Genomic DNA, 12,189 nt, shown 5'->3' with positions numbered 1-12,189 from the left:
ACTACCTTGCTATATGCTTTAATAAAGTGGTAAAATTTATTTTTAAATTGGGAAATATCCCAATATTTTGGTGCTGATTTATGAAGGGAGAACTTGAAAGAAGATGTCTGTTATACTAACTTTAAACTATTTAAACTATTTCTCTTGAAGCATTTTCATTTTTTTAAAGATTGCCTTATTAAGTCTTAAGTCTTGCTGCTTAAATTCATTGAAGACATTTTGTGATTATTTATACTTATTGTGAATAGTTTTGAAAGATTGAGGTTTCCCAGGCTCTATTCTGACTTGAATTTTAGCAACCTCAGTAATTTTTCTAATGTTTTTTGGATGCCTGGAATACAAATTAGAAGAGTATAAATTGTTCACTCTTGGAAAAGTTTTTTCAAAGTTCTGTTAATTTTTGATGTATGTTAGTCTGTTCAAGATGTTAGGTTTTAAAGGAGGTTTATTAAAGTTAAGTGAAAATTGTCATTGTGTATAATGAAGTTGCACTTTTTTCTGTAAATTTCACACTCTGGGTTTCTTCATGAGCTTCTACTGGTGATGGACTAAGATGCTGAACTGGAATTTAGGGAAATGTAATTTTTATTTCTTGTGTCAGTTAACTAATTTCATGGTAAAAGTTAAACAGGGTTTATGAGGATTAAGTTTACCCCAGTGTGAGCCAACTTTAGCTCTGCTTTTGGAAGAGACAGGACTTTTTTGCTCTCCCGCACTGCCGTTATTGTCCACCAATCTTATGTATCCTACTTAAGCTGTTATTACTTTTTCCATGTGTAATTAGCCAATTTGGAAAAAGAGGCTGGTCGGAGTAAAAGAAGAAAAAATTTGCTCTTATTGCAAGATTAAATTAAATGGCCATTTTGGCCATTTTTTTACGATGAGCAACTGAACTTGTATCTCTTGAGGTTTTATCTTCTTGGTGGCTGTGACTTTGAGTAGATCACTTATCTTCTGCAGTTGAATTGGACTGAATGAAATGAAAATAAAATAAATCAAGTACCTACTACTGCATGACTGTACTGCCGGTGTGAAATCAAAGCACTTTGCATATTGCTTAGCACATGGTGAAAAGCTAATAAATGCTAACTATAACTATTGTTATTGTTCTTAAATATTGATACATAGAAATGTTAATAATCTGATACTTTATTCATTAGAATGTATATTTTACATAATTTACTTTTCAGGTAAAAGGTGAACCTGAAATGATTGGAACTGAAGTTGTTTCAGAATTCTTAATTAATAGTGAAGAATCTAAAGTGGTAATTGTTTCATTATTTTTCTGTCAAGTCTTTAAAAGTAAGATGAAAACAAAATTTAAAAATCCATTTATTCAGTTTGTTTTATATTCCAGTTTTCTTAAAAAAAACTAAAATTTGGAATATTAGGAAAGTGGAATTGCACGGGGGGAGATTGATTGGGAAAGTAGGTTTGCAGTGGTCTTTAGTTTGTTAATTTCCTAAGAAGCCTGGTGAAAAAAGTTTTTGCTTTCTTCTTGGGATGAGTGTTGTAATTTCATATGATATTTGCTTGACCAGAATATTTTGGTTTTTATTAAAAGTATTGATGAGGATCCAGGCCTATAACTTTTGAATTTAGAAAATTTCTTTTGAAGAAAATGCTTTCTAGTAAGAGAAATCAATTGATAGTTAAGTTTAGGTCATGAGTTTATATTGATATTAAATTATTGATATTAAATTATATTGATATTAAATATAAATTCTGCAGTATTACAGAATTTAGGTATTGCACTATTTAAGAGACTATGAAAACAGATAATAAGAGTGACTTAAATATCTCCACAGGCAAGGCTAAAGCTCTTTCCCCATCACATAGGGGAGCTGCATATTCTGGGAGTTGTTTATAATTTTGGCACTATTCAGGGCTCCATGGCAGTAGATGGCATTGGTGCTCTTCCTGGATGTCACACAGGTAAAGCTATAGAAACCAATAATTAAATCTCCATAGAATAAAATGAAAAATGAGGTATTTTAAAAATAAGTTTAATGTACATTTAGTAAGGCATTTAATCAAATGAAAGAATGAATATTTTGGATTATTTTTAACTCTGCCATTGCTTCAAAAATAAAACAACTTTATTCCCTTCTGATGTATTTTTGATGATTCTGTGGTTCTACCCTATGTATTTTTCTTTTTTGTTATTGATCCAAATTTAGTAAATTCTAACTAAATATATTCTAACCATTGGTTGAGATGTCTGCTGCCAGTACAAAAATTGTCTTAATATATTCTATTTTTTGAACATGAAAACTAAAGACCAGTGTTTTCATATCATTGGATGTGAAACACCTTAAATTCTGTCATCTGTTTTGTAAAAAGAGTAGGATTTAGAGTTAAGCTGATATTCTTGGTGCCCCAGATGATTTTGAAGTTTTACAAAGTTTTGAAGAGTAAAACTACCAGATACATGTTTAACATGGTTTGCCTTTTTTTTGCCCTTTAATTTCAGGGAACCCATCTAATATTACCTTGTAATTGTTATTTGAGTTTAAGTTGACAAGATGCTAGAGAGAGAGTTTACTATAAAATCCATCACTTCTATCTCTTAATTTTAGTAGCTAAGTCTTATTTTTTTTTTTTTTTTTTTAACAAATTGTGGTCATTGGCAGACTTGAATTTAGCATTTACAAAAGCTGATTATATTGGGAAATCTTTTGGGAACACTTGGAAAATTTGTTGGTCCTTTTAACCTTCAGTTGGGTATTTCTACTTTCCTGCACATCTAGGATAATTCAATAAAACATTTTTTAAAAAGTATACAGAAGTGGAATGAATCCATAAGAATTCAAAAATTATAAACAAAAAATTGTTACTAAAGTTGAGTATGGTGTTTCTGCATTTTAGTACTATATGTGTAATTCTTGGTTGAAAAGCACCAGACAAGATTCTTTTATAAATAATCTTGCTAATTTTTGAATATTTTAAGTAAGTAAACTGAGTGTTAAAAACTTTTTGAAGCTTCTTTCCTTTCCCACTGTGCCTACCTAGGATTTTAATCGAGTACCACAAAGTTACGGTTGTCAATAAATTATAGCTAATTGCTTCATTTAAGGTACCAAATATATGCATTAATAAATATTTTATGACATTAGTGGGAGGAGAACCTGAATTAACTATTAAATTGCATCTTATAGCAGAATTTTTATGAAGTTTTAGTGTAGTTCTATTTACTATGTAAAATGCTAATAGGGATCTGGGTCAGATGAGGTATGGGAAATGCTACATTGTGTGTCTGGTCTGGGAGTATCACGGTGATCTTCAGCACATTAAAGGCTCTAAGTATTCCTGCAGGAAATACAGTTGTACACCCTGGCTTTTTTCACACCTACATGCAATGTGTGGAAGCTTTTGAGGAAAATCTCACATGATTATTAAGTGAGTTTAATTTTGAGAAAGCTACCTATACTATCTTTAATTTTCTTTGTGCAGTCCATTAAGAAGATGTAGTTATTTAAAAATCCAGAAATAATTCAAATTAGTATATATATTGAATATGAGTAGCTGTTCTGTCAGATAGATCTTTTTGGTTAATAGCCATTATGGTTAAATATAGGTTTCAAAAGCTTCCTATTTAGTAGTCCTTCTGCAAAGTAAGTAAATCCTAACAAAATGAGAAATTAAGCAGCATACAATATGTGTTGTTAAGCATGGAAATAAAATATGCTTAATTCTTTGATTAACAATGCTAAATAGTAATTGTCTAGAATTTTTCTAGAAATAATCTGAAACATACAGTATTCATATATTCAAGCTAAATTGATGTCAGTTAACATACCAAATTATTTCAGGGCATTGATTGTTTTTTATTTCAGGAAAGCATTCCTTGAGTATGTCAGTCCGAGGGAGACAGGATTTAGAAATTCAAGGTCCTCGACTTAACAACACAAAAGAAGAGAAAACATCTATTAAATATGGTCCTGATCGACGTCTAGATCCCATAATCACTGAGGAAATGCCACTGTTGGAGGTATTTCACTTTTTAAAATTTCATGCACTTAATAATTTATCTGTAAGGATGATATTTTGGGTAGATTAATTTTAGACTTTGGTATTATTGATAGATTGAAATGCACTTTTAAATTCTTGGGGGCTTCCCTGGTGGTCCAGTGGTTGAGACTCCGCACTTCCACTGTGGGGTTGTGGGGGATGCGGGTTCGATCCCTGGTCGGGGAGCTGGGATCCCGTGTGCTCTTTGGTGCGGCCAAAAAAAAAAGCTGATGCTGAACAGATGTAATTCACAAAGATAAGATAATCATGCAAATTAGCATTAAGTCACAGTCAGGTTGTAAGATATAATCCTCAAAATACTAATGGAAGTTGAGAAAAACCTTCTGAAAGAACACTTTGGCTGTTATTAAAATCAATGGCTCTTTCTGGGTAGGATATAAAAATAACAGGAGTTAATTCTTGTAAAAAATTTAAGCAATATAGATAATTTTTATATGAATAAAACCAATATTCCCTTCACTTTCTTTGTATCCCACCCTGTCATACTTTCGTGCCATCTTTTAGTTGCAAAAGATAGAAACTGATGCTGGGTAGCATAACCCGCCTCCCCCCACCAATATTATTTAGTTTGAAGGATTTTGGAATATCTCATGGAAACTAAAGTATCACAGAACAGTAGGTCTCAAGGAAGAATAAGGACTCAGCAGCTCCAGGGAATTCGTAAAGCCTTTAGAAAGCATTACTTTTGATATGACTTCAGTCTTACAACTTCTGGTCTTTGTGCCACTTCATTACAAATCTAGGAAAGAACTATGGCCCACCTTGAATCAGGTGTTTACCTGAGAGGCAGGCCAGTGGCACAGCCATGAAGTATAAGTGTGAACACTGGAAGGAGGGTCTTCCTCCTGCATCCTCATGTTTCCCTAGTAGGGGAGTTGGAAGCTTAGTCATTCACCTTCAGAAAGCGCCAGTGATTCCAAACTGATGTTTCTCTTTACAGACCTTTCATTGTACACTTATATATATTTTTAATAATCATACTGCACATTTTATCCTGTGACTTGCTTTTTGTCTTTAACAACAAAACTTGGTTTTTGTTTTCAATCAGTAAAATTCTTTTTTAACAGCTAGATAAGGTGTTCCTTTATTCAGATACATTATAATGTATTTTAATCATTTACGTATTGATGGGTGTGGTTCTGGTTTTTCATCATTACTGACAGTTCTGCAGTAAACATTATTTACATATTTTGTTCATGTTCTAGTTTAGACTAGGCTTCTAGAAATGGAATTGTTGGGTCAATCATGCAATATACTATAAAATTACCTTCAGCAAGGCTGTAGGAATTGACACTTTTCCTTCAGAATGAGAGTGCCCATTGCTTCATATCTGTGCCATAATGGATACTATCAGGTTTTTTTTTTTAACTTCTGCAAATCAAAATGGCATTTCTTTGATAACTGATAGGTTAGTCAATCTTCATTTTTTTCGTCCGTATGATTTTTTTCTTCTGTAAGTCCATATGATACCCTTTAATTGGGTTACTTCCTTTTTCTCATTGGATGATTTTATGGGTACTAATCCTATAGTGGTGGGGTAGGTAACATGCTCATGAAAATGGTGATGTGTGTGTGTTAAGGGAAAGGTATTGTTGAGCTGCATGTATTCTGCCCAGATTTTACACTTGCTTAATTATGTTGCATTTAAAGAGTTGTGTAGGGCAAATAAAAGACTCATTAAAGACTGATGGCAGTGCCACTTTCTGGTTGATAAATATTTGCACATACTTTAACTTTGATTTGGTGTCTTTCACCACTTAAAGATTTTTAACTTATATTAAATCATTCTTAACTGATAGTCCTTTACTTGGTTGCTTCTAAGTTTTATATTTACTTACAGAGACTTCCCTAGTCAAAACTTTTATAGTTTTATTGTTTAGTATCTTTGCTTTGAAATCCAAGGGAATATACTCTATGAATGTCAGGGGGTAGGGATCAAACTTTGTTTTTAGTCCCAATTACCATTAATTGAATATTGGCAACTTATTATGGCATCTTTCTAATATACTAATATCCTGAAAGTATATTATGCAGATGATACCTATTCTCCTTGACATTTCTTCTTCTGTTTTTGTGTCAGTTCCGTACTCTTGCTTTATCATCTTTTTTTAATTTGGCAAGCCGAGGCCTGCTCATAATAATTTTTTTCTTACACTTGTGCCACTTTTGTCCAAGTTTGTCAAGTTCCCACAATAATACAATAATGAAAATTGGCATTTTTATTACAATTGCATTGCTATAGCTAGGAGTTTTGAGACTGAAGATGAAATGAGTTGGGATCCAAATGTTACTTTAGGGCTATTCAATACCATTGTAGTTTAGAAGTCACTAACTAATAAACATTTTGCTTAAGATTGTATATGTAAGAATTTGCTAGATATTACTTGCAAAAGGGGAGATTCTGACCTCTCTGGTTAAAGTTTTGAGATAAATCAGTAGAGAATACAAAAATACTCAGTTTTTATAGATTCTCCTAGCTTATGGTTTTTATTATACCATATCAGTTAAATGTTCTTCAGTTATTAAGACTGTTAAATGTGCCAATGGTTTTTAAGTACAATGCTTCTCAGGCACACATTGTTAAGGATAGAGCTTAGCTTTTCAGCTTCTGTCTAAGCCCATCTCTATATGATCTTGGAAAGTTTCTTCACTTATAAAATGAGGGAAGTTGAACTAGTTGATGTTTGACTTTAAGTTCTGTTTAACTCAACAGTCTTTAAATTTACATTCATCTTGTTTTCGATATTGCTGGTTCTGTACTTAACTTGGCCTCTTGCATACCATAGTGTTTTTTTTGTTTTGTTTTGTTTTTGTGGTACGCGGGCCTCTCACTGTTGTGGCCTCTCCCGTTGCGGAGCACAGGCTCCGGACACGCAGGCTCAGCAGCCATGGCTCACGGACCCAGCCGCTCCGCGGCATGTGGGATCTTCCCAGACCGGGGCACGAACCCGTGTCACCTGCATCGGCAGGCGGACTCTCAACCACTGCACCACCAGGGAAGCCCTGTTTTGTTTTTTTAATTTTATTGTTATAGATGCAGTTCTCCCTGAAGAGGGTGTTCTAGAGCAGAGGACCTCTTGTTCTACATAATACAGCAACTGGTGTTTGGTTGATTAAACAAAAAAGCTTGTAAAGTGAATAATCAAAAAAACCATAATAGATCCATACCCTAAACATTTTACCTTAATTGAAAACATACGAATATCCATTTATTTACTATTTTGGGGGTGTGGGTTTAGGTTAGAGGCCTTTTCTATGAGTTCTTTGTGTTGGTATGGGTTTCCTAATAGGAGTTTCATTTCATCTTTCATGCTTTCTTCCACATCCATAAGTTGACATTTTAAGTTTCCAGTTTTGGTTTCTTCAGAGTGAGAAGCTAAAGGAAATTGTCAAGTAATCTAAGTACAGTATATGTCTAGATTTTATCTACAGATAAAAGTTGTACTTTAAGGTATAAAAGAGGGTGGGTTTAGTAGAAAGCCAAAAGCTACTACTAATGTTCAGTTCCATAAACATCACTTAGTATTTTCTACTGAAATACTAGAGAACGTGGTTAATCCAACAGACATGGTATGATGGAGGTTAGTTAAGAGACCTTATATTATACTTGGATGAACAGTAGTATACATTAATATTAGTAAAAACAAATCATAGAATATTCCCATTCCTAATATCTTATGTCAGAAATACTTTATAGAGTTTGAAGTGTTTAAGGAAGTAGTGAAAGACGTAATCAATCTACAACATCTGATGAAATAGTCTCTAACAGTATATATTTATCAAAACAAGATTGAGGATGAAAATTAGGGGAACTCATTGAGAAAAGATAAAGTGTCATGTGTTAACTCTAATGTGTATAGCATACTGAAAGCAAACAGTGAGCTATGAGCTGTATCTACTTAGAAATATTTTGTATTTAAGTTCTGTTGGAGAAAAAATGGTGTCATTCCAAAACTTTTTCTTCACTTATTAATTTTTAACATTTTGTTAGGATAAATTTTAACAGAGAATAGCAGAAAGAAGAGCAGGCCCCTTCAGGTTCTCACTGCATAGGCAATAAGTTGTGTATATGTAGTTTATTCAACCAGACTTGTCTGTCACTTGTGTCCAGTCACTTGCTGTTACAGATAAAACCACAATGAATAACCTTATGCATATCAGTTTATATATTATGTATATGCATATCACACATATATCTTTAGGATAAATTAGTAGAAGTCACATTCCTGATTGTTGGTCTTATTTTCCATTAAAATTTGAAGCTGTCCAAAACACCACCTGTTTAAAAGGACTTTTAAGGACTTCCCTGGTGGTGCAGTGGTTAAGAATCCACCTTCCAGTGCAGGGGACGCAGGTTCAATCCCTGGTCAGGGAACTAAGATCCCACACGCCATGGGGCAGCTAAGCCCGCGCACCCCAACTACTGAGCCTGTGCGCTGCAGCCAAGAGCCCACATGCTGCAATGAAAAGATCCTGCGTGCCACAATTAAGACCCAGTGTAGCTGCCCCCGCCCAAAAAATAAATAAAGGACTTTCAGCAACAGTGCATTTGAAGTAAAGGCTAGATACACTGGTTCTCCTTAGAGTCAACATAGTGTATTTAGTAAAACCTTTATTCTAAAGGTATATTACACAGTATCCTACAAGTGGTGTATCACTGGTCTTATTCTATCACCCTTCCCATTCTACCAGTGCTGTAGCCTTATTGATGGTATCTGGGTATCGGTGTGTGTTTTAGTGTGTGTTTACAGTACTCTCTTTCACTTGTTACTTACTCATGCAGTTGTTTTTGATATAGCAACTCAAAGTTGATATTCCCTCACAAATTTTAGCTTATTTGATTAAGCTTATTTGATACTAGCTAGTTAGTACATCATCAGTGTCTTCAGTATAATGCTATACTTGGTTTATTTTTTCCCATCTTCTTAATCTGTGTTTTGGATTTCTGCCTTAATCCCTTATTTTCTCATGTTAATTTTTAAAGTTTCTGATTTCCCCAAATTTTATCTGATTCCTTAAGAATATGGCCATAATGAAGTCCTATTCAAACTTAGATTAAAAGACACAGATATTTCCACTGGACTTTCTTTTTTTTTGCGGTACGCAGGCCTCTCACTGTTGTGGCCTCTTCCATCGCGGAGCACAGGCTCCACGCGCAGGCTCAGCAGCCATGGCTCATGGGCCTAGCCGCTCCGCGGCATATGGGATCTTCCCGGACCGGGGCACAAACCCATGTCCCCTGCATCGGCAGGCGGACTCTCAACCACTGCGCCACCAGGGAAGCCTCCACTGGCCTCTCATAACTCCTTTGGGACAGCCAGCTGTAACTTTATTCCTCATACTGTTACCTTTATATTCTTCCTTTCTTAGATGCTGTCAGAGTACTTCTGACATTTATTCTTCTGGATCTTTTAAATGCAGATGACTTACTGGATGATTTTGTTAGCCCGTATTTCCATCTCTTATCTGAAATCCTGAGGCCAGGCATGTGTTGGAAGTCAAATTTTTTTTTTTTAATTTTTAGAAATTGTGCATGTACATGTGTGTTTTTATCTAAAGTGTTATGTGACCCCTGTTGGGTTTGTGGCAGCACCTGGTAATCAAGCACATTAACGTGGCTTGAGTGAACCACATGAATATCACACTAAATGGAAAAGGCTATAAAGAGCCTCCATTTGTCAGATCAGGTTTTGCTTCCACACAGGTTACTGAAAGCCTGAGGATGTTCGAAGATAACGGCTTTTTAAATTATACATATGGAATCATGCATCTGTATGCTTTTCCCTTTTAAGACCTGTTGTGCATCTTTTCATTTTAATGATGTATAAATAGATAGTTGAGCTACTTTTTAAGTTGACAATGTCAAGGGTTTTTCAGCTGATAATTGTTCATGTAACCATGCTAAATTACTTACAGCTTCTCTTGTCCGTAATCTACACAGTTGTGAAAGTTTTGCCGGTGGCCCTCTAGTTATTGACACTGTACCTTTAATTCATAACTCTGAAATCTGCTACTGAGTAACACTGGTCTCTGTCTCATCCTCTTTTTTAAAATGGAGTTCTTAATACCACATACCCAGGGAGATATCAAAGAGAATTAATAAAATACTTGTAAACCTGTAGTAAAGAAATACAGCATCTTAAAGTGTTATTAATTAGAAGTTCAGAATTTTTAACAGACAATATAATAATATTTTTTCCCTCCAATGCAGGTGTTCTTTATACATTTTCCTACAGGGCTTCTCTGTGGAGAAATCCGAAAAGCATATGTAGAATTTGCCAATGTCAGCAAATGTCCTCTTACTGGATTGAAGGTTGTTTCTAAACGTCCAGAGTTCTTTACTTTTGGTGGTAACACAGCTGTTCTAACACCACTAAGTCCCTCAGCTTCTGAGAACTGTAGTGCTTACAAGACTGTTGTGACAGATTCTACCTCTGTGTGTTCAGCACTCATATCATCAGCTTCTTCTGTAGACTTTGGCATTGGCATAGGAAGTCAGCCAGAGGTGATTCCTGTTCCCCTTCCTGACACTGTTCTTCTACCTGGAGCTTCAGTTCAGCTACCAATGTGGTTACGTGGGCCAGATGAAGAAGGTGTCCATGAAATTAACTTTTTGTTTTACTATGAAAGTGTTAAAAAGCAGCCTAAAATACGGTGAGTATTATAAAACTTTTTAGGTTTAACCTCTGCACCTAATATATATAGATAAATATACACCCATTCAAATAAACATTTTGTTATTTGTTAACATATGTCATAATTTACTAAGAAATTACTCCCTTCCAAATTATGCATGAAGTTTATATCTGAGGTTGTCCCTAATCTAACTGTAAGTTCTAAGCAGCCAAAAGTGGAAAAAATTAAGCTACATTAATCTTTTTCATGCTTCTTTTTATAAACTTCATGATTCTTTGATACAGCTAAGTACTATGGCCAAAGTTCTCACATAATAATGAAATTCACAGGTATCATGTATTAAAACAGGGTGCCATTTGTATATGAAGACAACTTGCCTACAGTCATCCTTTTTAAAGAAAATTATTCTGTTTTACTTTTCCTTTTCCCTAGTGCCCTCCCCTGCTTCCCAAAATGTATGTATTTGTAGAGCACATGATTTAGGTGGTGTTACGGGCATCACTGAAGAAATCAAACCTAACTGACTTATACAAGGATCTGTAGCCTGTAGCGCAATAGAGTATTTTATGATAATGCCATTGTCATTTTTACAAAATTAACCGGGAATAATTGTGCTACATTTTAAAATTTAATAAAATATCTTGTAAGGCTTACTGTGAGAACAAGAAGATATAATATTTGTAAGGACAGGTACATTTTAGGTCCTCGGTAGATGTTAATTCCCCTTAAGAAGATGATAGAGAGTTCTCTGGCCAAAGCAATCCATTAAGGCTTTGTAGAATGTAGTAGTGGTAAAATGAGCTTCCAAAGAAAGTAAAGATTTCAGAATTTGGATCAAAGGGGATAGGCAAGAGAGTAGTCGGTATTCCAGGAAGTAACTGTATATATGAATGAAAATTTCCAAGTTGGGAAATATGAACTGCATATAGTTAGTTTGGCTATAGTATAAAATGTATAAAGGGGGAATAAAGGTTGAATTGTAAAGCTCTATTGTGGAGAACCTTAAATGCCAGGTGAAAGTTCGGCATTTACTTGGTAGGCATTCAGTCATTAACTTTGGAACTACTATCAGAAGAGGTATAATCAAGACATGACTATATGATGATTATTTTCATGTACTATACTGTAGCTGAGTTTGATGAGCAGGGAAAAAGGGAGACTAATAGTTTTCTTCCAAACTGAGAGTAAAGAATTGAACTAATGTTAGGCTAACTAGATAATTTTACCTTATTGTATTATCTGTCTTGGTTTTTTTAGAGTATAAATTGTCCTGAGGGTGAATAGGTTTTAAAAAGCTTTATTTGGAATTAGAGAATCATAACACTGGGAGAGGGTCTTAGATTAAATTTGTAATTTTTACTTCTTTAGTCACAGAATATTAAGACACACGGCAGTCATTTGTACCAGTCGATCTTTGAATGTGCGAGCCACTGTCTGCAGAAGTAATTCTCTTGAAGATGAGGAGGGCAGAGGAGGCAGTATGCTAGTCTTTGTGGATGTGGAAAATACCAATACCGTAAG

At 34.6% G+C, this 12,189-nt stretch overlaps 1 protein-coding gene across 3 annotated transcripts in view; it reads left to right on the top strand.

Annotated features, from left to right (window-relative positions):
- The window catches only part of TRAPPC8 (trafficking protein particle complex subunit 8), a 92,745-nt gene that overhangs the window by 52,236 nt on the left and 28,320 nt on the right, over positions 1-12,189 (top strand). For 2 of the 3 annotated variants that reach the window (XM_082641431.1, XM_082641430.1), the window contains exons 17-21: positions 1,191-1,265; positions 1,809-1,935; positions 3,837-3,991; positions 10,244-10,686; positions 12,037-12,184. In XM_082641431.1, coding sequence (XP_082497557.1) covers positions 1,191-1,265; positions 1,809-1,935; positions 3,837-3,991; positions 10,244-10,686; positions 12,037-12,184 — 948 coding nt within the window. The remainder of the gene's footprint in view (positions 1-1,190; positions 1,266-1,808; positions 1,936-3,836; positions 3,992-10,243; positions 10,687-12,036; positions 12,185-12,189) is intronic. The other variant, XM_082641432.1, reaches the window with a different exon arrangement.

Source organism: Mesoplodon mirus (genome assembly GCF_964341445.2).
Source record: "Mesoplodon mirus genome assembly, chromosome: 13".
Classification (NCBI taxonomy): domain Eukaryota; kingdom Metazoa; phylum Chordata; class Mammalia; order Artiodactyla; family Ziphiidae; genus Mesoplodon; species Mesoplodon mirus.
The sequence above is the reverse complement of the archived record's forward strand: the minus strand, read 5'-3'. Positions and strand labels throughout refer to the sequence as shown.